This window comes from Phyllopteryx taeniolatus, chromosome 2 (genome assembly GCF_024500385.1).
Source record: "Phyllopteryx taeniolatus isolate TA_2022b chromosome 2, UOR_Ptae_1.2, whole genome shotgun sequence".
Lineage (NCBI taxonomy): Eukaryota > Metazoa > Chordata > Actinopteri > Syngnathiformes > Syngnathidae > Phyllopteryx > Phyllopteryx taeniolatus.
This window is the reverse complement of record NC_084503.1, coordinates 23381644-23404289: the sequence shown is the minus strand read 5'-3', so window position 1 is coordinate 23404289 and position 22646 is coordinate 23381644. Positions and strand designations below refer to the sequence as shown.

The 22646-nt window shown below is 41.1% G+C and overlaps 1 protein-coding gene across 1 annotated transcript in view; it reads right to left on the bottom strand.

Moving 5' to 3' along the window:
• Window positions 1-253: 253 nt before the first annotated feature.
• The window catches only part of LOC133474109 (aminopeptidase N-like), a 34161-nt gene continuing 11768 nt past the window's right edge, over window positions 254-22646 (bottom strand). Inside the window, exons 6-21 of the mRNA XM_061765438.1 lie at window positions 22635-22646; window positions 20987-21100; window positions 19655-19798; window positions 18215-18280; window positions 18080-18145; window positions 17833-18008; window positions 15398-15474; window positions 15159-15292; window positions 14572-14627; window positions 13458-13605; window positions 12780-12871; window positions 10471-10581; window positions 10227-10394; window positions 5339-5479; window positions 4352-4433; window positions 254-422 (exon numbers count right to left, since the gene is read on the bottom strand). The exon at window positions 22635-22646 is cut by the window's right edge and continues 143 nt beyond it. Of these exons, the coding sequence (XP_061621422.1) occupies window positions 270-422; window positions 4352-4433; window positions 5339-5479; window positions 10227-10394; window positions 10471-10581; window positions 12780-12871; window positions 13458-13605; window positions 14572-14627; window positions 15159-15292; window positions 15398-15474; window positions 17833-18008; window positions 18080-18145; window positions 18215-18280; window positions 19655-19798; window positions 20987-21100; window positions 22635-22646 (1740 nt within the window). The 3' untranslated portion in view covers window positions 254-269. The remainder of the gene's footprint in view (window positions 423-4351; window positions 4434-5338; window positions 5480-10226; window positions 10395-10470; window positions 10582-12779; window positions 12872-13457; window positions 13606-14571; window positions 14628-15158; window positions 15293-15397; window positions 15475-17832; window positions 18009-18079; window positions 18146-18214; window positions 18281-19654; window positions 19799-20986; window positions 21101-22634) is intronic.

The following is a 22646-nucleotide window of genomic DNA, read 5'->3' as shown; positions in this document are numbered from 1 at the left end:
GATCCGAATATGAGCCCATGAAGGGGGAAAAAAAGAGCATTTTTAGGATGCACAATAGTGTTATGAGGCTCTTTGATAACACTTTTTGCACCAAAGGCATTATTATATGGACTTATTCTGCACCATCAGCTGAGACAAAAAGTGGATAACAACATGGCGTGGTGATTGCAGATGTCCACTTAGGCATTCCAATGATTATAGCCCAAAAAGGTGAGAAGAATTATTCCTCCCCCCCCCCCCCCCCCCCCCCCACACCCCCACACCCCCTTTCACATGGAATACCCAGAGAACCAGTCCAGAAGTCGGCCTTTGTTCTCCGTCACCCATTTGATCTGGGCAGAGGTCCTCTCCATGGCTTGCTCCAACGCCAGGGTAGCCGAGCCAAAGCCCACCGCCAGGTTGTCTTCCTTGAATCGCCGCAGCTATGATGAAGGAGAAGGGACAATGAGAAAAGGTCAGTAGCCTGCATTTCCTGGCAGGCCCAGTAGTGGAAAATTGGGTTATTGTGTGTTTTTAACAACAGTGGGAAGTAAGTAACCAAGTACAAATTCAGTACTTTGTTGCTATACCTGAAATAGATTTATTTGACTTGAGTATTTATTTTTCTGATCTCTTTTTACTTTTCTTCCCACATTTGAAAACCTATAGTAGTACCTTGGCTTACAAGCACCCCGACTTGCAAGTTTTTTTCATTAGGAGCCATCGCTTAGTCGATTCTTGGTTTTGGTGCAAGTTGAAATTTGAGTTACGAGTTTGCTTCAGATACGCTGCCACTGAAGTGAGGGTTATGGCCACCACTCTGATGCAGCCGACAGACGCCCCCAAAGCTTTCCCGTGCTTCAACGAGCCCACCATTAAAGCCGTCTTCTACGCTCATCCACCCCCGAGACATGGTGGCCCTGTCCAACGACATCAACCTCAGTCCCTTTGGCACCCACTGCCTATGACATGGTTTAATTATTGTTGTTATTATTAATAATATGCAAATGTTCTCCATGCAGAGTCTGTCAGCGTCACTGTGGAAGGCAAGAATGTGTTGAAGACCAGCTTTGAAGCCACAGAGAGGATGTCCACCTACTTGCTGCCATTTGTGGCGTGTGACTTTGGATTCATCAGGAGCAAACCGGGCGCAGATGTTCTGGTAAACATCTTCACTAGCAATATAAAAAATATTCAACCTTGGAGGCTATGTCTCCATGACAGACCATTCATTTCCATACCTCTTATCCTCACTAGGGTCGCAGGCGTGCTGGATCCTATCCCAGCTAACTCTGGGCGAGAGGCGGGTTACACCCTGAACTGGTCGCCAGTCAATCGCAGGGCACATATAAACAAACAACCATTCGCACTCACATTCACACCTACTGACACACCTTTTGGAATGTGGGAGGAAACCGGGGTACCCAGAGAAAACCCACACAGGCACGAGGAGAACATGCAAACTCCACAGAGGTGAGGCCGGATTTGTACCCGGGTCCTCAGAACTGTGAAGCAGATGTGCTAACCAGTCGTCTACCGTGCTGCATGACAGCCCATAATAATAAATCATTCATTTTATTTATAAGCACCTTTCAAGGGCATTCAGGGTCACTCTACAAACATAGTTAAAAAAATAATAATAACCAAGCAATACATTAGAAATAACAGAACAAAAATCAATGGGGGGGTATGGCAACATAAAGGAAGTCAGCAAGATATGGCGAGGCGAGATTATTGATGGCCTTGAAGGTGCAGATCAGTATTTTATATCGGATGCGGTATTGGACAGGGAACCAGTGGAGTTGTTGCAGGGTTGGAGTGATGTAGTGAGTGTAGAGGGTCCTTGTGATAATACGGGCGGCAGAATTCTGGGGAAGTTGTAGCTTTTTTTTTTTTTTTTTTTTTTACTTGTGGGGGAGACCAAAGAGGAGAGAGTTGCAATAATCCAGGTGGGAAGTGACGAGGCTATTAACAAGGACAGTAGCAATGTGGGGGGGTGAGGGATGGGCGGAGGCAATTGTTCTTTCATAAGTGAAAGAATGCAGACTGGATGATGTTTATGTGTGTTTGGAAGGAGAGAGTGCTGTCGAGGATTACACTGAGACTCTTAACCAAAGGGAAGGGTGAAACAAAGAGGAGTTATCAAGGGTTATGGAAAAATTGTCAATTTTAGCTAGCATGGACTTGGTACTTATGAGTAGTATTTCGTTTTTTTCCACAGTTGGGTTCTAGAAAGTCGGATGAGAACCAGTGTTTCAGTTCAGAGAGGCAGTCAGTAAGGGAGGAAGAAGGAAGAGTGGCAAAGAGGTGGAGAGGTAGAGCTCGGTGACATCCTCGTAACAGTTAAAGTGTAAATTGAATTTCCGGAAATATTGCCAAGAGATAGTTTGCAGGTGATAAAGAGGAAGGGGCCCAAGACAGAGCCCTGGAGGAACACCAGAAGAAATGGGGGATAGATGGGATTCGAATGATTTCATTTGAACAAACTGCGGGCGGTCACACAGGTAAGAACTGAACCACTGGAGGGGTGTGTGTGTGTAATGCCGTTGTGGAGTCTGTTCAGGAGGATGGTGTCAGAGATGGTATTAAGGATGGTGAGTAAGCCAGAGTCTGCTGCCAGGAGGAGGTCGCTGGTGGTCTTGATGATGGTGCTATGGAGGAGGCGGAAGCCAGACTGGAATTGTTCAGAGATTATTGGAAGTGAGATGGGAGTGGAGCTGGGAAGCACCAGTCTTTCCCAGGATATTTGAGAGAAATTGGAGATTGGAGCTGGAACAAAGGTTATTGAAATGATTTGGATCATAAATGTTTAGTTTTTTTCAGCAGTGGAGCAATGAGTGCAGTTTTTAATGCTGTGGGAACAATACCAGTAGAGAGAGAGATGAGTGGATGATGTTAGTGATGACGGGGACCAGGGAAAGCTTTTACCAGAGCAATTTCTGTTTCGGGTGTCGATTTTTGGACCAGATGAATTAGTTTTTTGTGGCGTCCTAAAGGTGGAAGTCTCGACGGCACCTACGGTGAATGTACCTTTACCGGGGCTGGGGAGCGATGTCCCGGTGATGGTGGCGCACCGATGGCAGCGGCCACGGCAGCCAAAAGCGGAGTTGCTGCAACTCAGCAGCAGAGTACTGAAGCAATCGTGGTAGAGTGGACATAGATCAGGACAATCAAAACCAGGAAGCTGCACACCTGCACTCTGCTAGTCCACATGGTTGTAAAAAAAAAAAAAAAGTCCGGGACGAAAGCAGAGGCGCTAAGACTAATGTATTCTGCCAGGCTCCTTGGATCAACAGTTAAGGGTGCTCCTGCGTATGTACCGGTCAGTCCCTTAAAATCAAGTGTGATTGTGCAATAAAAGATAAAAATAAGTTCAAAACATAAAATAATAAAAATGTTAAAATAAGCCAGAGATAGCAGCAGCAGCAGCAGCAGCAAAGCAGTGGTATCGTTCACTCAACCCGGAAATGACCCAAAATGACCATGGGGTCATTAATCATAATATTAATCATCAAGTCCTTCGAGCCATCCAATTTGTGTACCGCTTACCCTCACTAGAGTCGCAACCGTGCCAGAGCCTATCCCATCTGACTGGGGGAGAGGCAGGGTAAACTCTGAACTGGTCGCCAACCAATCGCAGGGCACACAGAAACAACCATTCGCTCTCAAATTCACACCTACGGGCAATTTCTTCTTCAATCAACCTACCATGCATGTTTTTGGAATGTGGGAGGAAATTGGAGTACCCGGAGAAAACCCACGCAGGGTTTCAGATTTCAGATTCAGATTCATCGATTAATCAAAAAAATAATCGACAGATTAATCGATGACTGAAATAATTGTTAGTTGCAGCCCTACACATCAAAATAAATTTGGTGTTTTTGGGGGAGATGGAAATAATTAATGGTATTTCAACTGCGTAATTTTAATGGGAAATATTCATTTGATGTACGAGTAAATTGAGTTACAATCTGGATCAAGGAACGAACTAAACTCATAGGTCATGCTGCTGTATCTGTAATTTCTATTCCCTCCTTTCTCAAAAGGGGATCATTAACGCCAGTGAACTGCTGGTGTGAGTTGAGGAATTTCCTTTAGACGAAAATATTGCTTTGCCGCCCTCTTGTGGCATGTATAGGAAATTATAAACCTTGTTTGGGGGGCGTCAATTGCTCACAGATTATTGTTATTCACAGCAGAGCTCGGTTCCTAGCCCCTGCAAATAGCGAAGTTCGCTGTACCGGAGTTGAGTCAGTAGTTTTACAACATACTTTTAGCAGTCTTTTTGTGTATATGTATATGCAGAAGTATATGCACTTCTACTTAAGTACAGAGTGTGAGTGACTTTTGCCACCTCTGCTTTTCAGTGTACCTCCTGGAGCTCAAACTCTGTGGAGAACCGTGTGGTGACCCCACTGATGAGCGTAGAGAAGACAAACGATCCTTTTCCATATCTAAAAAACACAACGGTAACATGTAAAAGGAAGTCTACTGTTGTACATAAAAAAAATAAAGAAAACAAGTAACTTTTTTGTCATTATTCTCTATCATAAAAGAGTCTGACGCTTTATTCCAAAACCATCTTGAAAAAAAGTATTCTTGAACATTATGTAAAAACAAAACAAAAAAAAACGTTATTCTTGCAAGATTATTTTTTTTCCCAGAAACGTAAGGTTTTTTTCCCCATAGTGTTCAAAATTTCACCTCACTTATCACTTATCTTGATAAAAATAAAAATAACTTAAAAGAAAAAAAATCCCAGCTTTTTATCCTGCAATAAAGACTTTTCGCAAGTTTACGACTTTTTTTTCTTTTTTTTTTAAGGGTGGGGGTTGATTTTTTATTTCCAAAATCCCCTTGACTTTTTATTGCAAAAAGTATATATAGTATTTTCTATTTATAATAATGTACTTTATGGTGAAAAAAAATATGAGAAATATTAACATCTTGAAAAATAAAAAAATCTGACTTTTCATCCCCCAAAATGACTTTTTTCTTGGAAAAAATACAATTTAAAAAAGCAAAGTAAAAAGTACCAACCCCTTATATAAAAACAACCAAAACAAAATTTATAACTGCCACATCGTAAACACTATAAAACATCCATACAGCCATCCATTTTCTCTACCGCAACCATTTGCACTCACATTCACACTTACTGGTAATTTAGTCTTCAATCAACTGACCATGTAAATTTCAATTCTAAAATTTCATACAAGGGTAAAAAGAAGTTAAGCTCTGTAAAACAACAGCAAAACCAAAAAAAACACTTTCATAACCACTTAAAACACGAAAATTTGTAACTGTCATACAAGTGCAAAAAGAAGTAAAGCCAGGAATAATGAGGGTTTGTACTGACTGTTGGAAAAGCTGTTTCCATTGTGCTCTGACAAAGTTCCAGGCCAGAGGCATGCCCACCACGTTGTGGGCCACACTCACGATGGTGGAGGTGGTGTCCTGCTTGCGGATCTTATTCGGGTCCAGCGTGTATTCTAGATACCTGACAAGCGCCAAAGTATTAATATAATTATTATCAGCATTAATAAATAATAATAATAATAACAATAATTAGATTTGGGAATCTCCGGCACGAGGCCGATTCGATACATATCTAGATACATGAGAAGAGATTCGATTCAAAAACGATATCTTTATGGGCGGAACAATTCGATTCAGTATGGGAGCAATACAATTCTTGATTCAATTTGGTGTGTAAAAAATGCGATGGTTAACATTTGCACATGTAGATGCTCATCATAAAATTCTAGAAAATGACATTTGTCTAACCCTATTTTCAAACATGTAAAAGACCAGTTTATCCTGAGCATTATTTCTTTATGGCACTGGAATATTTGTGTATATATGAGTGGTTTGCATCTTGTGGTACGGCCTGCATATTTCTTCTCTCGAAGTCTTCTTCGAACAGTGGATTGTGATACCTTCACCTCTGCCCTGTGGAGGTTGGCAGTGATATCACCGACTGTTGTCTTTGGTGTTTCTTCACAGCTCTCATGTTTATGTCATCAACTGCTGTTGCTACCCTTGGCCGACCTGTTCAATATTTGCTGCTCAGTACATCAGTAGTTTTTTTCTTTTTCAGGACATTCCAAATTGTTGTGTTGGCTATGCCCAATGTTTGTGCAGTAGCTCTGATTGTTTTTCCCTCTTCTCTCAGCTTCAAAATGGTTTGCTTTTCTCCCACTGGTCTTCAAAGTTTCCAAAGGTAAAACCCAAAGCTAAAAACAAGGTCTACCTAATGTTCAAGCAATCAATCTAAAAGGCACCAACCTGAGCAACTCGAAACACCCATCAGTCACATGTTCCAATACTTTTGCTCACTTCAAAAGTGGGTGGCTTCAGACTAAAGGTGCTCTGTCCTGAGTTGTTTAACAGATCTAGATGTAAATACCCTGAAATAAAAGCTGGAATTCCCACCTTTTGTCTCATATTCATCTTATGATCTGAAACCCAAATGTCTTCAGTATACAACAAAAACAAAGGAATTGACCTTGTTGTTCCAATACCTTTGGAGGGGACTTTATACAGTGGGGACGGAAAGTATTCAGACCCCCTTAAATTTTTCACTCTTTGTTATATTGCAGCCATTTGCTAAAATGATTTACGTTCATTTTTTTCCTCATTACATAGCACCCCATATTGACAGAAAAAAAGCTGAATTTTTGAATTGTTTGCAGATTTATTAAAAAGAAAACTGAAATATCACACAGCCATAAGTATTCAGACCCTTTGTTGTGACACTCATATTTAACTCGGGTGCTGTCCATTCCTTCTGATCATCCTTGAGATGGTTCTACACCTTCCTTGGAGTCCAGCTGTGTTTGATTATACTGATTGGACTTTATTAGGAAAACACACACCTGTCTATATAAGACCTTACAGCTCGCAGTGCATGTCTGAGCAAATGAGAATCATGAGGTCAAAGGAACTGACTGAAGAGCTCAGAGACGGATCTGGCCAAGGTGACAAAAAAAAATTCTGCTGCACTTAAGGTTCCTAAGAGCACAGTGGCCTCCATAATCCTTAAATGGAAGACGTTTGGCACGACCAGAACCCTTCCGAGAGCTGGCCGTCTGGCCAAATTGAGCAATCGGGGGAGAAGAGCCTTGGTGAGAGAGGTAAGGAAGAACCCAAAGATCACTGTGGCTGAGCTCCAGAGATGCAGTCGAGAGATGGGAGAAAGTTCTAGAAACTCAACCATCACTGCAGCCTCCCCCAGTCGGGGCTTTATGGCATAGTGGCCCGGCGGAAGCGTCTCCTCAGTGCAAGACACATGAAAGCCCGCATGGAGTTTGCTAAAATAAAAAACACCTGAAGGACTCCAAGATGGTGAGAAATAAGATTCTCCGGTCAGATGAGACCAAGATAGAACTTTTTGGCCTTAATTCTAAGCGGTATGTGTGGAGAAAACCAGGCACTGCTCATCACCTGTCCAATACAGTCCCAACAGTGAAGCATGGTAGTGGCAGCATCATGCTTGGGTGTGTTTTTCAGCTGCAGGGACAGGACGACTGGTTGCAATCGTAGGAAAGGTGAATGCGGCCAAGTACAGGGATATCCTGGACGAAAACCTTCTCCAGAATGCTCAGGACCTCAGACTGGGCCGAAGGTTCACATTCCAACAAGACAATGACCCTAAGCACACAGCTAAAATAACTAAGGAGTGGCTTCAGAACCACTCTGTGACTGTTCTTGAATGGCCCAGCCAGAGCCCTGACTTAAACCCAATTGAGTATCTCTGAAGAGACCTGAAAATGACTGTCCACCAAAGTTCACCATCCAACCTGACAGAACTGGAGAGGATCTGCAAGGAGGAATGGCAGAGGATCCCCAAATCCAGGTGTGAAAATCTTGTTGCATCATTCCCAAAAAGACTCATGGCTGTATTAGCTCAAAAGGGTGCTTCTACTAAATACTGAGCAAAAGGTCTGAATACCTATGGCTGTGTGATATTTCCGTTTTTTAATAAATATCCAAAAATCTCAACAATTAAGTTTTTTTCCTGTGTGTACATTAATGAGGGGAAGAAAAAAATAACTTAAATGATTTGAGCAAATCGCTGAACTATAACAAAGACTGAAAAACTGAAGGGGGTCTGAATACTTTCCGTACCCACTTTATATGTATGTATGTATGTCCATCCATCCATCCATTTTCTGAGCCGCTTCTCCTCACTAGGGTCGCGGGCATGTATGTATGTATGTATGTATATTCTTTTTTTAAAATATCAAATTAATTATTTAAATCGACTATAACAATACAAAAATGTATTTTGAAGATTTACTCTTCACAAACTCTGCACATACAATATTTAAAGAGCTATGGTGGTTTCACACACCGTGTGATTCAAGCTAGGGCCACCACTGCACACACAGTTTTTTTTTGGTTTGTTTGTTTTGTTTTTGCTGCTTGCTGAGTGCTGACTGACTTTTTGAACTTTTAAGTCGTGATGACTAGCTTAGTTCAACTGGTGATTGTTGTGTCAGCTTCGGGACATACCTGGCTGTGTGTCCTCCCGGAAGTTTCCTTTTCGGGTCACACAGTACTAAAACTGGAACGTATAAGTGGACTCGAGAAGAAGCGTAGTTTGCTGAGTTACAGCCCATGGGAATTACCGAGATGTACCTACCTTTGCCATATTGTCTGCATGTTTACAATCTGTGGTGCAAATTTCACCGTCGGCCCCAGTATCAACGGCGGCCTTGAGATAAGGTATGTAACGTGACGTTGCATTCAATGTTTACAACTCCAGGGGGAACGCTACTTTGCTATCGCTGTGACCACAAAGGTATCTTAACTACTGAAAAGCTATTTTATGTTTAAATAGTGACGCTACGGAGAAATGTAGTTAAACTAGTAGTGTCGCTAGTATCCACCACTGCTGTGTTTGGTTGTAAACATAACATTACCTGCGGAGCACAGCGCGAGACCTCTCGTGCTTGTTTTAAGCGATGAAAACGATAAAGCCTCAGGCAACCGATTCATAGCCTCGCGATATCCAGTCCACAGCCTTACAACCGATGTATCTAAGAATTCCTGGTGGATTTTGTTTTGATAAATAGAGTTGTATCTCTCGCCTTTAGAAACGCATATCCTGTCGCATCGGTTTATCGTTCCCAACCCGAATAATAATAATAATAATAATAATAATAATAAATGTGAGTGCGAATGGTTGTTTGTTTATATGTGCCCTGCGATTGGCTGGCGACCTGCTCGGGGTGTACCCCGCCTCTCGCCCGAAGATAGCTGGGTTATGCTCCAGCACGCCCGCGACCCTAGTGAGGATAAGCGGTACAGAAAATGGATGGATGGATGGATGGATGGATAATAATAACCTACCTATCATCTGGCTTTTAGTGGTCGAAAAACATGGGAGAACTGATATTGAATACCAAAAAGTGTGTTTGATTTATTTAAAATTAATTACGTAGGCTTTTGTGGGTGAGTGGCAGCTACAGAACGGTATAGTAAAACACATAATTAGCAAAATGTGTTTGAATTAAATGAAATGTATTTATATAATGTAATAAAATAAAATAAGGACATGTAATCCATTTCAATACAATTTTATCTTAAATTAAAATTTAATACATATTAAAAAAAATAGGCAATGAGGTTGAGTTGCATCTGGATAAATATATGGTGTTGGAATGTAATTTCATTAAATTTATTTAGATGATAAATTATCTATTTAATTACCTGCAGCAACATACATTTTAAAAGAATGCTATTTAAATTGAATTACATTGAATTAAATTAATTAAGATTATGTAAAATGTGAAAACCAAACTAGTGTTTGAATTAAATTAAATTACAATAATTTTAATCAAATACATTTCAATAAATCTTTATTAAAATAAATTTCAGTCAATTTCAATGAAACTAAAATTTAATTGCATTGAGGTTAATTGGCACCAAAACAACATTAAAATATGTAAATTCACATAAATGTGTTTGTATTAAATAAATGACAGAAAACTACCTTCAATGAATTAATCTAAACATGCAATGAGATGATATATCAATTAGACAACTTTACAATAAAAATGTAAATACCCCATGAAAATGTATAAAATTAACAAAAAAATAACAAATATAGCACAGTTCACATCTATTAAGTAGCTGTAACTAATACTGTGGCCAACGGCCATACACAAAACAACAAAGGCAACAACGAGGCTGATTAAAGTCCAACCCCCCCCCCCATCATCATTGTTCATGAAAAGTACCTGTTGAGCAGCCATGGTTCTTTAGTACAGGCCAAGGCTGACCTGAGCCTGGAGGCCTCGGACGCCAGCGTGGTGTTCTTGAACATCTTCCAGACAAAGTTCCATTCCTCCGCGCCGCCCAATGCCACAGCTCTACAGTACACCATGCTTTTCAAGTTGGGATGGATCCTGCTCCACACAGTGTCGCATTTAAGAACAGTGCTGTTTGCAAGGACATTATGTAAATTTGTTGGGGTTTCCTTACGGGTTGTGTTCCGGATGGTCCATCCAGCGTTTGAACCAACTTTTGATAAGGTCCCTGCAGGCCGGCACGCCCACCATGCAAGACACTCCCACGGCGTTGATCTGATTGTACCTGACAAGACAGGTTAAACATCAGCGTCAACTACCAAAAATCTGTTTGAGTTCATTCATTTCAAGATAATATTAAATTAAATACATCCATCCATTTTCTGTACCACTTTATCCTCACGAGCGTTGCGGGTTAAATACATTTAAATTAATTCGTATTTTATTACGGCGGAAGACAGGTTAGCACATCTGCCTCACAGTTCTTTGGACCCGGTGCAAATCTGGCCTTGCCTGTGTGGAGTTTGCATGTTCTCCCCGTGCTTGTGTGGGTTTTCTCCGGGAACTCTGGTTTCCTCCCACATTCCAAAACATGCATGGTAGGTTAATTGAAGACTCTAAATTTCCCATAGGTGTGAAAGTGAGTGTGAATGTATTTTTCTTTTGTTCATATGTGCCCTGCGATTGGCTGGTGACCAGTCCAGGGTATACTGCGCCTCTTGCCTAGTGTCAGCTGGGACAGGCTCCAGCATACCCGCAAACCTAGTGAGGATAAACAAACAACCATTCGCACTCACATTCATACCTACGGGCAATTTAGAATCTTCAATTAACCTAGCCTGCATGTTTTTGGGATGTGGGAGGAAACCGGAGTACCCGGAGAAAACCCACGCAGGCACGGGGAGAACATGCAAACTCCACACAGGCGGGGCCGGGATTTGAACCCCGGTCCTCAGAACTGTGAGGCAGATGCGCTAACCAGTCGCCCACTGTGCCGCTGAATGAATATATAATTTTTGTTTATATTTATTTATTTTTTAGTTTTAATTTAAAAAAAAATGTTAATTCATTCTCTCCGTGCCTGCGTGGGTTTTCTTCGGGTACTCTGGCTCCCTCCCACATCCTAAAAACATGCATGGTATGTAGGTATGGGATTGAAGAATAAATTGCACGTAGGTGTGATTGTGAGTGCGAATGGTTGTTTGTTTATACGTGCCCTGCAATTGACTGGCAACCAATTCGGGGTGTACCCGACCTCTCTCCCGAAGATAGCTGGGATACGCTCCAGCACGCCCGTGACCCTAGTGAGGATAAGTGGTATGGAAAATGGATGTATGTAAAAAAAAACAAATACCAAAAAAAGATTTTTTGAATTGAATTTAAAAAAAATTAATAAATTACATTTGGGAAAACGGGGCACTGTGAGACACCTCCAGTATCTAGCCAACAGAACAAATTTGTGGTCATGTGACCACATTTTTTTTACTATTTTCCATTTCACCTTAGACATGAAAAAAAGGACCTCATAGTGCTTTGGTAAGCATGTTTCCTTCACATAAACGTTTTTTTTTGTTTTTGTTTTTTGCATGTCAAATTAAGGTTTATTGCTTTAAATTTAATCAACTGATGGATCAAAAATAATTAATTATGTTTGAAAAACGTCCATCATACATGTTGATGAACGACCAATCTACAGCATAAAACCAAGTGATTGATGTAGCTAAAGATTAGCCTGAATTGCTAGAAATCATTTTCTTCTAAAATGGTGGCCGTCGGGTTAAATGAAACAAATGCTGTGGGGCAGTGTCGGCGCCAGAGCAAGTCCGAAGGGTGGGCATTCGGTCGGCGCGACTGTTCTGATTCTCAGGCTGTTCAAGTTAGTTCTGATGGTCCAATATTCTGACCCCCATACTATATACTGACTGGCTCTAATGGTCCTGGGTTCTGACCTCCAGAATATGTTCAAATTTAACTGTTTCTATCTGTCACGTGAATGTTAAGTAAAACCTTTTGAATAACATAATTTTGTATTTGGTTGATCTATATTGTTCAGAGTTACTTTTAAGTATTTATAAAAACTATTGATTAGTTTTAAAGTGGAAAAAGGGTCAGTTTTCTCCCTTGATTTCCCTGGTCTGTCTCGATTTACCCCAAACCTGGGGTAAAGTGAGTCACAAGATCACTTTTTTAAACATTCATATTTTCATTGCCCTTTGTCCTGAATACATTCTGATCATATCCATTGTGAGGAAAAATTCTGAATGAATTATTGCTTTAAGAGTTTAGCGTACCTAAAGGGGAGCATACTGTATGTAAAAAATATCTCACTTTACACTATTCTCCCTTTGAATTAATTCAACCGTCAAGCCAATGGCCCAAGCCACTTCCACAGCATTGTCCTGATTGGTGATCCAAAACATCAGGTAAGAGCATCAAACAGAGTTTTATACCCTAAAATCCAAATAATTTTCTGTTTCTTATTACTGGTTGGTGATTCCTTCAGGTATCATAGTCCAGTTGTGTGTAATCCTCTTGAAGTACTCAAAAAGTGGTTGGATAAGCTTCCTGGTGTACGCCTGCGTTAAAGACAATAAATTTGTATTCAGCCGTTCATGTCGTATTACAGGGACAAGCAATTTCATTCGAGGGCTGCAGCAGCAAAGTGGAGACTGTGGAGTATACATAATACAGCAACGTCAGAGCTAACAAAGTAAGCTTACATTGCCATGTGTGTGTTTTTTCCCCTCATTCGAATCGTGTACCTTCAAATGTTACAATTACTGCAGTTTTATAATTTAGAGCAGACTGAGGAAGTTACGGCAAAGTGGAGGCTCTGGAGCATAATATGTTCAGAGCTAAGGTACAGCAACAGGGTAAGCTAACTTTAGTATGCGCGTGTTTATTATTTACTTTTCTAGCAACATACCTTCAAATGTTACAATAACATAGCAGTATTCAAGAGAACACTGAAAGAGGCTGCAGCAAAGTGGAGACTGCGAACTAAATAACAGTACCAGTCCAGAACAGAGTAAGCTAACATTAGCACGTGTGTTTTTTGTTGTCATTTCCTGCCGCACAACCTCAAATGTTACAATGACGCAAAAGGAGACGGAGGGCAGTTAACAAGGTAAACTAACATTAGCGTGTGTTTCTTTTTTTAACCTGTAAGGGTCCGTAGACTTCGGTGCGGTCGAACATGAGGTAGTAGAAGTTGAGGTTTCGCAACGCCGACTGCCAAGGGATGTATTCTGTCTCCTTGGACAAGTACTTGGTGGTCCTCAGGGCCAATGTGATGTCCACCATTTTGGCTCTAAAATGAGGTGAAACTCATTTACCGTAATTTCTTGTGTATAATGCGCATCCATGTATAATGCACACCCCCAAAGTTGACCTCAAAATTCTGGAAAACCCTTCAACCTATGTATAATGCATTTTTACAATGCATGATTTTGCTTCTACCCATATGATCAAAACATTAAGTATGGTCTGTATTTTAATAATTATAATAATTATTCTGAAGTTAAGCACTTTATTTGAACACATTATTTTCATTTACTTGCTCTTATTTAGAAATTCACAGCCCAACTTTCATTTAGTAAATGAGAAAACACACTGTGGTGCTCATATGTTTGACTACCCAGGCAGAATTTGTAAGATGTGTACAATTATTTTAAGAAAACATGAAGGGCCAGGCGAAACACATTTAATTTTATTTTAATGGGATTCAAATTAAACCGTCAAGCATTTCAGAAAAGCGTTATCTTAAACAAAATATAACCATAAAGAAATTAATGATGGTTGTTGTTCAGTAATCAGTCGTATTTTAAAAAAACAAAACAAACAATATTTCACAAATTCTGCCTGGGTATGTAAACTTATGAGCACAATTCTACATATATGCAGTCATATGTACCCCTGTCATATTGGAATGAAAGTGTCGTCTACCCCTTTTTCATAACCTGTCGGTGGCATACTAGAATGAAAGTGTACTACTTTTTCATTAACCTCTAGGGGGCGGTGGCATAGTGGAATGAAAGTGTACAGCTTTTTCATAACCTCTAGTTGGCGGCATACATTTATAAAATGTGAAAGTCTTTTTCATTTTCTCCTATACCTGTGTATAATCCGCACTATTGACTTTTGACAATTTTGGGGGGTAAAAATGTGCATTATACACGAGAAATTACGGTACATTATTCACAAAAACAAGTTCCCACAGAGTTATATTGTATATTTATAGCATAATAACTACGAGAGCAGTTATTTTAGTTGTTACCGTGCCAGATTGAAGGCGTCGTCGATGATCTGAGCTCGGTTTACAATGGGAATGGCCTGTAGGAAATGAAACACAGCTAAGAATTATACGAACGGGTTTTCCATCACTGGAAGCTGCCAAAAACGCCTGACAATGAATGGGTTGCTGCAGAAATGTGGGGACTCTGATGTAAGGTGAGCATGTTTCTTTTTTGTTAGCATTTCTTGCGAAGCACATTTTATAATAACACAGCAATTTTATTTCAGAAGAGACTAAAGGCTGCTGCAGAAAACTATGGACCGATAATTATAATAGTGCAGCGTCCAGAGGTAAGGCACAGCACTTGCTAACGTTAGCATGCAAGTTTTTTGTTGGCATTTCTATCCGTGTATTCAAAAATGTTACAGCGAAGCGGCAATTTTATCCAAGAGGACACTATGGGCTGCTGCAGAAAAGTGGAGATTGTGGATTATAAAACTGCAGTCTTCAAAGCTTAAAGCATAAATTAACATTAGAGTGTGTGTTGTTGTTTTTTTTTTGGGCATTTCCAGTCCATAGCTAACGTTAGCAAGTGGACACTGAAGTCACAGCAGTCAATGTGAGCTCACCAGGTGGTTTGTTTCCAGCACAGAGATGAGGCGATTCCAGTTGTCTGTATCATAGTTGACCCTGAAGTACCCCGACACGTTGATATTGGCCAGCACCCAGTTGAGTCCAGAGGCTTTCATTTGAGGGTTGTTGTCTGGTGAAAGACATACAGGTGGGTGTGTGTGGTGGGGTGGCGTTGGTTGGTCAAAAATGTGCAGAAAAATAAGGAGGCGGGCACTACAGCTGAACTCTGAGGTACCTGTCTTATGGAGTAGCCAATACTGTTGCTGCTCAACTCCTGTCTTCGTCCATTTAATGGGCACAAACCACGTATAACTGCATGGAAACAACCATTTTTTTCAACAACCGTGCCATTTCATATTATATATCATATGTCCTGATTAGTCTAATGTACATGTAAGTGCCGCTTGTCTTCTGTACCCTTTCCCCGGAGCTTCCCCAAACAGATGGCACTCCTTCAAGAAAATATAATTGTTCCATTTTAGATGCATTGGAGCATATCATGCACTGTTGTGACAATTCCAGTGTAGACTCAAGTTTTGCTTCGGTAGCCTTTCTCCTGAACTCAACTAAACAAAGGGGCACCCCTTGTTTTCCCAGAATATGTCGTTTGTCATTTGAGAGGCATTGCAACACATCATGATGTCTTTATTATTCCAGTGTAGATTCAAGTGTTGATTCTGCATCCTTTCGCCTGAGCTCATCTAAACATAGAGACAACCCTCATTTTTCCGAGAGTTATTTTTTTTATTTGAGTTAGTCTCGCACAGGGGTTAGCACTCCTCTTTCATCCTTCTGCTGTGCCTCTCTGTTACTTTGGAAAGTAATTAATGAATACAGTATTTAATTTAAATTTATTTTTCAGGCACAGGCAGAGCATGCAAACTCCACACGGGGGATTTGAAACGGGGTCCTCAGAACTGTGAGGTAGATGTGCTAACCAGTTGTCCACCGTGCTGCCTCCATGAAGTCATGTATTTTGTATTTATTCATTGAACTTTATCCAGGTAAAGTAAGGTAAGGACGTGGCTGCAGACAGCAGAGTAAAACAATGGAAAAAAAGAAGCAAATACATATACCCTACAAACTGTACAATGTGATATAGTAACAAGTTACATATTACATTACATCATACCGGGTGAATAAAATGTCCACAAAAGGAATGTGATTGCATTAAAAAAAAATGTAATCGCCTGAATGCCAAGGAATTAGAAAAAGTTGTCTTTTTGAATGAATACATACATTCATGCAAAAATGGAGAAGCCTGCAGATGACCATACATGTGATTTATTGTTCTCAAATTTGTCATGGAACTGTGTGAGGCTTCAGGCTCATCGCCTGCTCATTTTCCCCCTAATAAATCACATCTATAGTCATTTGCAGCACCATCTATTTAGGCATGTCATCTCAATAAATTACAATAAATATATTCTATCATCTCAATCAATTAGAATAAATATATGCTATCATCTCAGTAAATTAGAATAAATATATTCTAATTTGGCGGCACGGTGGCCGACTGGTTAGAGCGTCAGCCTCACAGTTCTGAGGTGCGGGGTTCAATCCCCGTCCCCGCCTGTGTGGAGTTTGCATGTTCTCCCCGTGCCTGCGTGGGTTTTCTCCGGGCACTCCGGTTTCCTCCCACATCCCAAAAACATGCATTAATTGGAGACTCTAAATTGCCCGTAGGGATGACTGTGAGTGCGAATGGTTGTTTGTTTCGATGTGCCCTGTGATTGGCTGGCAACCAGTTCAGGGTGTACCCCGCCTCCTGCCCGATGACAGCTGGGATAGGCTCCAGCACGCCCGCGACCCTAGTGAGGAGAAGCGGCTCAGAAAATGGATGGATGGATATTCTAATTTGGCCGGGATGGCGGCGGACTGGTTAGCACATCTGCCTCACAGTTCTGGAGACCGGGGTTCAAATCCCGGCCCCGCCTGTGTGGAGTTTGCATGCTCTCCCCGTGCCTGGGTGGGTTTTCTCCGGGCACTCCGGTTTCCTCCCACATCCCAAAAACATGCGTGGTAGGTTGATTGAAGACTCTAAATTGCCCGTAGGTGTGAATGTGAGCGCCGCTTGCATTGCAGAGGAGCAGTGAATCTGCGACAGATGAAGTATTTGATTGACAGCTTGAAGCAGGATCTTCAGAACACCCAGCGAGTGTTTGGAAGCTCAAAGAATGTCTCAATTCTTGACCATTTTGAAGCCTGGTTTCACATATGTTACAATTTAGTTTATCCATTCATTCATTGTACAGCTTGTTAACATTACTCTTTTCTGTGGTGTGCAGAATTTACAATAAATATTTGGGGTGTGTTTCGGGGCACTTTAAGTTTAGCTTTAATTTCACAAACACGAGGAGGACTCATAGATATTGTATTGTGTTCTCTGTAGCAGTTGGTTGATTTCCAAAAATGAAAATATAGTTTTTTTTACACATACAGGTAAAAAAAAAAATTGGAAAAAAATAAAAAACAAAAACAGCGATATATGCACATGTTATCCTCATGTTAGGTATCACAAGGGTTTCGTGGCTCCCTGTGTTTTTCTTCTTGGAGGAGACAGTCCAAATGGCTCTTTGAGTAGTTGAGGTTGCTGTGCCCTGGTTCAGCACCTGTAGTGACTATTTTATGGTAAGAAGTGCTCAGTTTATGGTCATCGTGTAAACGTACTTGAACTGCGAGGGCCTGTCCACCACCGACTCCGGATCCAGCAGGAAGTGCTTCTGGGTGACGCGTCCGGTTTTGGTGTTGATAGTCACCACCGGGAAGCCCATCTGTAGAGTCCAGCGGTGCATGATGTCGTGGACCGTGTGCGGGATACTCAAGGCTGGAGTGTCTTCCACCGCCTGGAAAACGAGGGACCAGTAAGATGAATGTCTGAACTAAGTTGAGAGAGACTCAAGGTGGTCCTACTAACCTTTTGGAGATGGTCCCACAAGTCTTTGTACACGGTGCAGCCGAAAGCAAATGTGTTGAGGTAAGACTAAGGGAGAGAATGTGGCATGATAGCAATTCTATTAGACTGCAGGGACCATTTAATAGTGATACTCACACTCAGTCCCTTGGCAAACACCGGCTCACTGAGAAACCTGGACAGCATCCTGAGCACCACCGCCCCCTGAATGCAATACCAGATTATGGGACACAAGGTGGTGGGATGGAGATACATTGAACCCCCGTTTATAGTAGGGGATAGGTTCGAGACCCGTGCGCTCAAAGATGATAATCCATGATATAGATATATAGACCCTTTCCAAAAGATTTTAATATCATGGAAAAGTTTATTGGTTTCCATAATTCCATTCAAAAAGTTAAACTTTCATAGATTATAGATTCAGGGCGCACAATTTAAACAATTTCAAGTATTTATTTGTTGATTTTTTTACATAATTTGAGCTTCCAACTCATAAAACCCACGAAATCAGGAGTTCAAAAAATTAGAACACTGAAAAAATCAGCCCACATTTTGCAGGCCATGTATGTTTTAAACTGAGTGTCACACACTAATCAGCTACTAAACTCAAAGCACCTGCACAGGTTTCCCCAGGTGTCATTAAATTGCTTCAGTTTGGTTCAATTATCTCAGTTGGGCTCAATATGGGGAAGACTGCAGACTTGACAACTGGCCAGAAACCCATCATTGATACCCTCCATAGGATGGTTAAGCCACAAATGTTCATAGCTAAGGAGGCTGGCTGTTCACAGAGTGCTGTGTCCAAGCATATCAATGGAAAGTCTAGTGGAAGGACAAAATGTGGCAGGAGAAGATGCACCAGCAAAAGAGATGACCGTGGGCTTCAGCGGCTCATCAAAACAGAGAAGATTCAAGAATCTAGCAGAGATTCAGAATGAGTGGAATGAGGCGGGAGTCACAGCTTAAATAACCACCACATTCAGACACATCCGTACGATGGGCTACAACTGTCGGATTCCTCGGGTCAAGCCACTTCTGAGCCTATATATATGTGTGTGTGTGTGTGTGTGTATGACTTAGTATGTGAAGTCAACAGTCTCAAACCTTGGTGTCAAAGTGGAGAGTTATTTTAAATTGGATCAGCAAATTGGTGCTCAAAAGTTTTAATAGTTTTATGTTGTTGGTTTCATTTTATGTTGGATTTTTAGATGTGTACAGTAATTTGTTCCAGCTGTGGTTGTTTTTGAATAGCTTTACAGATGAAGTTGAGTTGAGATGAAAAACCCATTAAAAACGTTTACTATAAACCACAGATTTCTGCGATATAGCAGGGATTTCCAATAGACAAATAGATACCATTAGACAAAAAAAAAAGTTGCAATATACTATAGTAGGGGTGTGAACGATTAACTGTGATATCGATGGGGAACATTGTACCATAATTGTTAAGTGCCCACTTTGTCGCGTTTCATTGGTGTATGAATGTGTGTGTGAATGTGAAGCTTTGTAAAGCACTTCGGGCACTGTGCTGGTGTAGATAAAGTGCTATATAAGTGAAGTCCATTGACCATTACCTACCTTGCTGTAGGAGATGGTGTTGAATATCTCGCTGATCTGAGCAGGTGTGTTCACCTCGTCTTCTCGCCAGGACAGAGGGTGAGAGGAAGCTAGTGCGTCCAGATTGAAGACGTGCTGGAGGTCATCCAAAATGATCTGGTCTTTCTGCGATGGAATCAGAATCATCTTTATTTTATTTTGCCAAGTATGTCCAAAAAACACACAAGGAATTTGTCTCAGGTAGTTGGAGCCGCTCTAGTACGACAACAGACAGTCAATTGATAGAGAACACTTGAGACATAAAGACATTGAGAAAACCAGTCACTGAGCAATAAAGGGTTAATAGTTATCTGGTAATGCCGGTGCAATTTTTTTTTTTGGACAATTGTGCAAAAAGATGCAGTGTCCTCTAGCACTTAAAGCAGTTTGAATGACTAATATAGCAATAGTCCGGTGCAATGACCATTGTGCAAAGGGCGCAGAGACTTCAAGGAGTGTATGCAGTTTAAAGTGACTTGTAGCGCGATAATCTGGGACAATGTTGATTGTGCAAATGTTGCAGATATTCCTCAATCAGTGTGCAAGTGGTGCAGATGCTAATCTGGCATCAGTGGCCAGTATTGGTCAACAACAGATATGCAAATAGTGAAGTGTGGCGAGACTACTACAGTGAGTGCACGAGTAATGTATAATTGTATAATCATATTTAGGTCTACATTTTTAGACAGATGCTGTTTTTCGTTCATTTTCATTAAGACAATGTGATTTACAGTGAATACTATAAAAACTAAAAAATCAAACACAATTAAAGTAATCCAGCGGTGGGCCGTGCATTTGGTGCTGATTGCTTATCGAACTTTGACCAAAATATTTTTTCCCCGATGACTGCCAACACACGAGGGTGGTGGCCGTGCAGCTCTGGCGCAGATCACTACCAATGTGTTTTGCTAGTCAAAATTGGCTTGGCTTGAATCAGAGGATGGAAAAATGCTTACTTTATTGTGGGCCCTCTAGCAGGCCTTGGGAGAACCAATTTGAAATCTGATTGGTTAAAGAAATACTCTCGTTGCGCATACAATTGAAGCTACATTGGCCAGCAATACTGATTCTCAAGGCGCTGGGCAGATATGATGGATAAGGTAGCACATAGGCTAAAATCTATTTGTACAAATAATGTAACCTTACACCTAATTGAAGCAGTACAGCCAAGAGAAATGCTACGAAATGAAGACAATGGATTGTTGGAATATTCAATTTTAGGTTAAATTGAAGTCAGTGCTTCTGATAATGTTTCAGCCATCTTGCTAGCCTTGTGGATCACTTTTGCTGGTACTGTAATTTAGTTTCTTTTACAATGTTCCACGTTGGCTCGGCATAGTCCGCTCCCAGGTACTGCACGTAGGACGCAAAGCCTTCATTGAGCCACAGATCGTTCCACCAGCGCATGGTCACCAGGTTGCCGAACCACTAAAGAATCAGAATCAGAATCATCTCTATTTGCCAAGTATGTCCAAAAAACACACAAGGAATTTGTCTCCGGTAGTTGGAGGCGCTCTAGTACAACAACAGACAGTCAATTGACAGAGAACACAATTGAGACATAAAGACATTGACAAAAAACAGTCACTGAGCAATAAGGGGTTAATGTTATCTGGTAATGCCGGTACAAAGAAAACACAAGCAAAGATCTCATTTCTAGACAACAGAACAGGGGTTCTCAAACTTTCTGGGTCCAGTGGAGAACCCCTCAAAATGTAAATGGCATAGAAATTTAATAGCTGTAAAGAAAAAGTCATATTAGGACAACAAATGCATTCTTTTTTTTGCGAAAAAAGTTCTAATGGTATGAGAATAAAGTCGGATTTTTTCAATGACAAAAAGAAGGACGACGTATCTTTAATAAATTTCAAAAACTATTTTATCCTCATAATATTACACCTCGTATTCTAGAAAAGACACTTTTAAAGTGAAGCCCTGCATATTTGCGGCTTGACATTCACAATTTCACATATTAGCTGATTTTGGGGGCTGTGGGTGAGAAAACTCACTTGTTTTCTGTTTGCCAAAACAATATAAATATTACTTTGCCCCTATCTAATGACATCTCATTGCCACAGAACTATGCTGAAGTGAGTTGAGAAGCTTCTTTTAACAAAAGTGCAGCTTTGCTGTCTATAGGCATTTATAAAACTTTGGGGGGGGGGGCATCAATAATTGATGGCAGGGGTTGGTCCCTATCAAATAGCGTGGTTCACTGTATTCTTTCATCATTTCATCATCCATCCATCCATTTTCTGAACTGCTTCTCCTCATTAGGGTCGCGGGCGTGCTGGAGCCTATCCCAGCTATCATCGGGCAGGAGGCGGGGTACAACCTGAACTGGTTGCCAGCCAATCGCAGGGCACATAGAAACAAACAACCATTCGCACTCACAGTCATGCCTAAGGGCCATTTAGAGTCTCCAATGAATGCATGTTTTGGGTATGTGGGAGGAAACCGGAGTGCCCGGAGAAAACCCACGCAGGCACGGGGAGAACATGCAAACTCCACACAGGCGGGGCCGGGGATTGAACCCGGGTCCTCAGAACTGTGAGGCTGACGCTCTAAACAGTCGCCCACCATGCCGCCTCATTTCATCATTCTTGAAAAAAATAATTTATTCTTAAAAAATAGGCCTATTCCTATAATGATATACAACTTTTTTTTCTTAAAAAATATATATTCATGCAGGGATATCAGATTTATGGAATGAATCGTCACAATCATATCTGAGTTTTTAATTGGCCTAAAGCTAGTGTAAGGTATGGAGGAGTAACTGGTTTTATTGGCACACCGGTCCCCCTATGGAGGTATGCATTTCTTTTAAATGATATGACAATCATTTAGGAAAAATTATTTTGTGGACCCCCGAATTACAGCTTGCAGATCCCCATATGTCCAGGAAACCCAGTTTGAGAACCCCCGCTAGAGAACGGATGTTCGGCCCCCCAAGATGGCCGACCATGTGCGCCAG